Source organism: Chaetura pelagica, unplaced genomic scaffold (genome assembly GCF_000747805.2).
Source record: "Chaetura pelagica isolate M959 unplaced genomic scaffold, ChaPel_1.0 scaffold222, whole genome shotgun sequence".
In the NCBI taxonomy this organism is placed as follows: domain Eukaryota; kingdom Metazoa; phylum Chordata; class Aves; order Apodiformes; family Apodidae; genus Chaetura; species Chaetura pelagica.
In genome coordinates, this window is record NW_009952711.1 from 9,695,248 (window position 1) to 9,698,173 (window position 2,926).

The following is a 2,926-nucleotide window of genomic DNA, read 5'->3' on the forward strand; positions in this document are numbered from 1 at the left end:
CCCCCCGCGTCATCGCCGCCGTCCCGCCCGGGGAGGGTTGCGGGAGCTCTGCGGGCACCGGAGCAGCCCCCGTGTTTGTGTGGCCCGCGTTTTGGAGCGTGAGGTTGTGCGGGAGGCTGACCCAGCCCCCCCCGGTTCTTGTTTAAAGGAGAAACGTGCCCCGTGCCCGAGTTCCTGGTGTGCGAGGCGCGGCACAAATGGTGTCTGGGGAGCGTGACGCGGGTCAGGGGAGGCTTTCCTGAGGAGTCACTCCAGTCGCCATTTGCTTCATTAGCAAGTAATTAAAAACAAACCTCGCCTCCTAAACTAAAGTGCTTCCATCTGCTGGCAGGACTGGCTAACCATGGTGCTCACAAGTGTGGAAAAGATGGTTGGTCTGCAGACGAAGACCTCTGGAATCAGGAATATTTGCATTTTAGCCCATGTGGATCATGGTAAGAGGTGCCTATGATTGGCAGTGAGGGGAGCTCGTGTCTGTCTGAGTTTGTGTGATGGGGAGATACTTGGGTCACTGTTTTAAAGCAGCAGGTTTTCACAGTTGAACTGTCTTAATCCTAATTATGAGAAGGAAATTTATTTTATGCCCATTTTGTTTGCCCTGGTGCAATTTATCTTCTACAACTTAAGAAAACATTGCACTATAATTGGAAGCAGTTGAAACTGAATGTTTTTCCGAAGTCTGTGATGCTGAGTTAACTATCTGTGTGAGTGAGGTGGGCTGTTCTGTTTCAGTGTTTACTTAATGGAAGGAGTTTGTTATGTCGGTGGAAATAACAAACACTCAGCACACAAATATTTTGTCTAATTGCATGATGTGTGTAGGATCTGCTGTACTGTTTGTGCTTTAAACTGTTTTCCTGGTCATGACAGATAAGGTTGCATCCACTCTTCAAAAATGAACTTGTGAGCAACCAGCAGATGACGTTGAATAATTGGGTATTTTTGTTACAGTTAGTTTGTACTTTTGTGGCATTTAAAAGCTTTTATTAATGTTGATGTCTCAGAACACTCAATGTCATCTTTCGTAATACTGTTGCATCCTTTTCTATTGTTTGTAGTAATTTCAACACATTTATTTTTCTTTTCAGGCAAAACTACTCTAGCTGATTGTCTGATATCTAGCAATGGAATAATCTCCAGCCGCTTGGCAGGAAAGGTACAGTTACACTGCTATGTTTAGTAGATTTCTGGGGGGGGTGGTGCTGTTTAGATTGTAAATCAGTGCTGATTAAGGAAATTCCATTCCTAGTTTTGCTAAACCTCATTTTCTTAGAGTCATATTCTTTGACAGTTGGTCAGTAACATGTGAAGATAATTCTACAGATTTCTCTCCTGTTTTCTTTTGGCACTTAGCTGAGATACATGGACAGTAGAGAAGATGAACAGATCCGAGGAATAACAATGAAATCAAGTGCAATTTCACTGCACTATGTGAAAGGTAAGTTGTTGATGTGGTAAAGCATAAACTTTAAACCAGATGTTTTTGCTAGTTTTCCTTGTGTCAAGTTGCATCCTAGGGTTAGGAAAACGATCCTTAATTGTATCCGTGAGGGGAGGCAATAGGAATAGCTGCTTTTATAGATATTTTTTTAGATCTAAATCTTTATATTTTGATTTTAGTTCTTGAGATAGTGTTGCTTAGATCAATAAATTTCAATAAATTGTTCAGAGTCTTTTTTAATAGTGTATAGTGTCATCTTTCTTACAATTCCCATGTTCCTCACCAGTCTTATCCTCAACTAGGTGAATTAAAAATGTGAACACTTTACTAACATGCCATGCAGAAAAAATAATAACTAACAGATAAATTGCAAGAACAGAAAAGCCACCATTAGTTACTCAGTTTTGGCTGTAGCTAATTATAAAAATAGTTTATATCAATGACCTTCCAGCTAAGGGTTGCAAACTGTGGCTGTTTTCTTGTTGACTCTGAAAGGGCCTTACTTTTAGTCCTTAGAATGTTTTATGTCTGTTGTTTTTCTGTTGTATTGAAATTTAGAGGGTCATACAGCTTTTTAAACAGGTAAGTTGTTTCATCTTTTGATTGTGGCAGATGGTAAATGCAGGGAGTTCATCAAAAGTTAGCTGAAATCTCCACCAAGCAGAATTTTTTTGAGGGAACAATGTAGAAAATATTAAAAACTTCTCCTGTATTGATATACTGAAAATATTTTAGCAATATGGAGTTGAAAGCATGTTTGTAAAAAGTCACGAGGTTGAAATAAGGTATTTCAGCAATAATGTGGGGTTTGTTTTTATGACATTGTCATGATTAATCTTTAAAATGCAGACAGTTATGCAGGTGAGTTGTGTTTTAGCTAGTGATCTCTTTTAATGCTACTACAAGCTTGGTCAGGGTTTGGGTTTTTCTATTGTTTGGTTGGCTGGTGTGTTTTTAATTGCCCCATGGTAGTTGGCCATTGAAAGACTGGCATTAAGAGTGACATTAAAATGAATTAGGCATAAGCCACTAGATGTTACGCTGCTGACATTCTTCCTGTCCTACTGGAGTTTTTATCGTGCATAATGGTTACTGCAGATTTGGTCCTTAGAAATTAATAATAGATTAAGCAGTATAACTGGGTGGCTGGAAGAAATATTTTTGTAAACTGTTCTGAAATATTAATTTATTGTTTGATCCTAGGTGATCAGGAGTATCTGATTAATTTAATAGACTCCCCAGGGCACGTGGATTTTTCTTCAGAAGTATCTACTGCTGTCCGACTCTGTGATGGTTGCATCATAGTGGTGGATGCTGTTGAAGGAGTCTGTCCACAGGTGAAACAAAGTATATTAAATAGAGAAAGAAGGTAGAGAAGACAGAGTCAGCAAAGCCTTGAGCATATTACATATAAATAAAACATTAGCTAGGTTAAGTTGTTTGAAAAACTTCTAGTAAGTTACAACGTGCTTCAGGTATGAAAGA

At 39.2% G+C, this 2,926-nt stretch overlaps 1 protein-coding gene across 2 annotated transcripts in view; it reads left to right on the top strand.

The window, feature by feature from the left end:
• Nucleotides 1–343: 343 nt before the first annotated feature.
• Nucleotides 344–2,926, top strand: part of EFTUD1 (elongation factor Tu GTP binding domain containing 1) — a 62,920-nt gene continuing 60,337 nt past the window's right edge. Inside the window, exons 1-4 of one of the 2 annotated variants that reach the window (XM_009994487.1) lie at nucleotides 344–434; nucleotides 1,089–1,156; nucleotides 1,354–1,438; nucleotides 2,645–2,778. In XM_009994487.1, the coding sequence (XP_009992789.1) occupies nucleotides 344–434; nucleotides 1,089–1,156; nucleotides 1,354–1,438; nucleotides 2,645–2,778 (378 nt within the window). The remainder of the gene's footprint in view (nucleotides 435–1,088; nucleotides 1,157–1,353; nucleotides 1,439–2,644; nucleotides 2,779–2,926) is intronic. The other variant, XM_009994488.1, reaches the window with a different exon arrangement.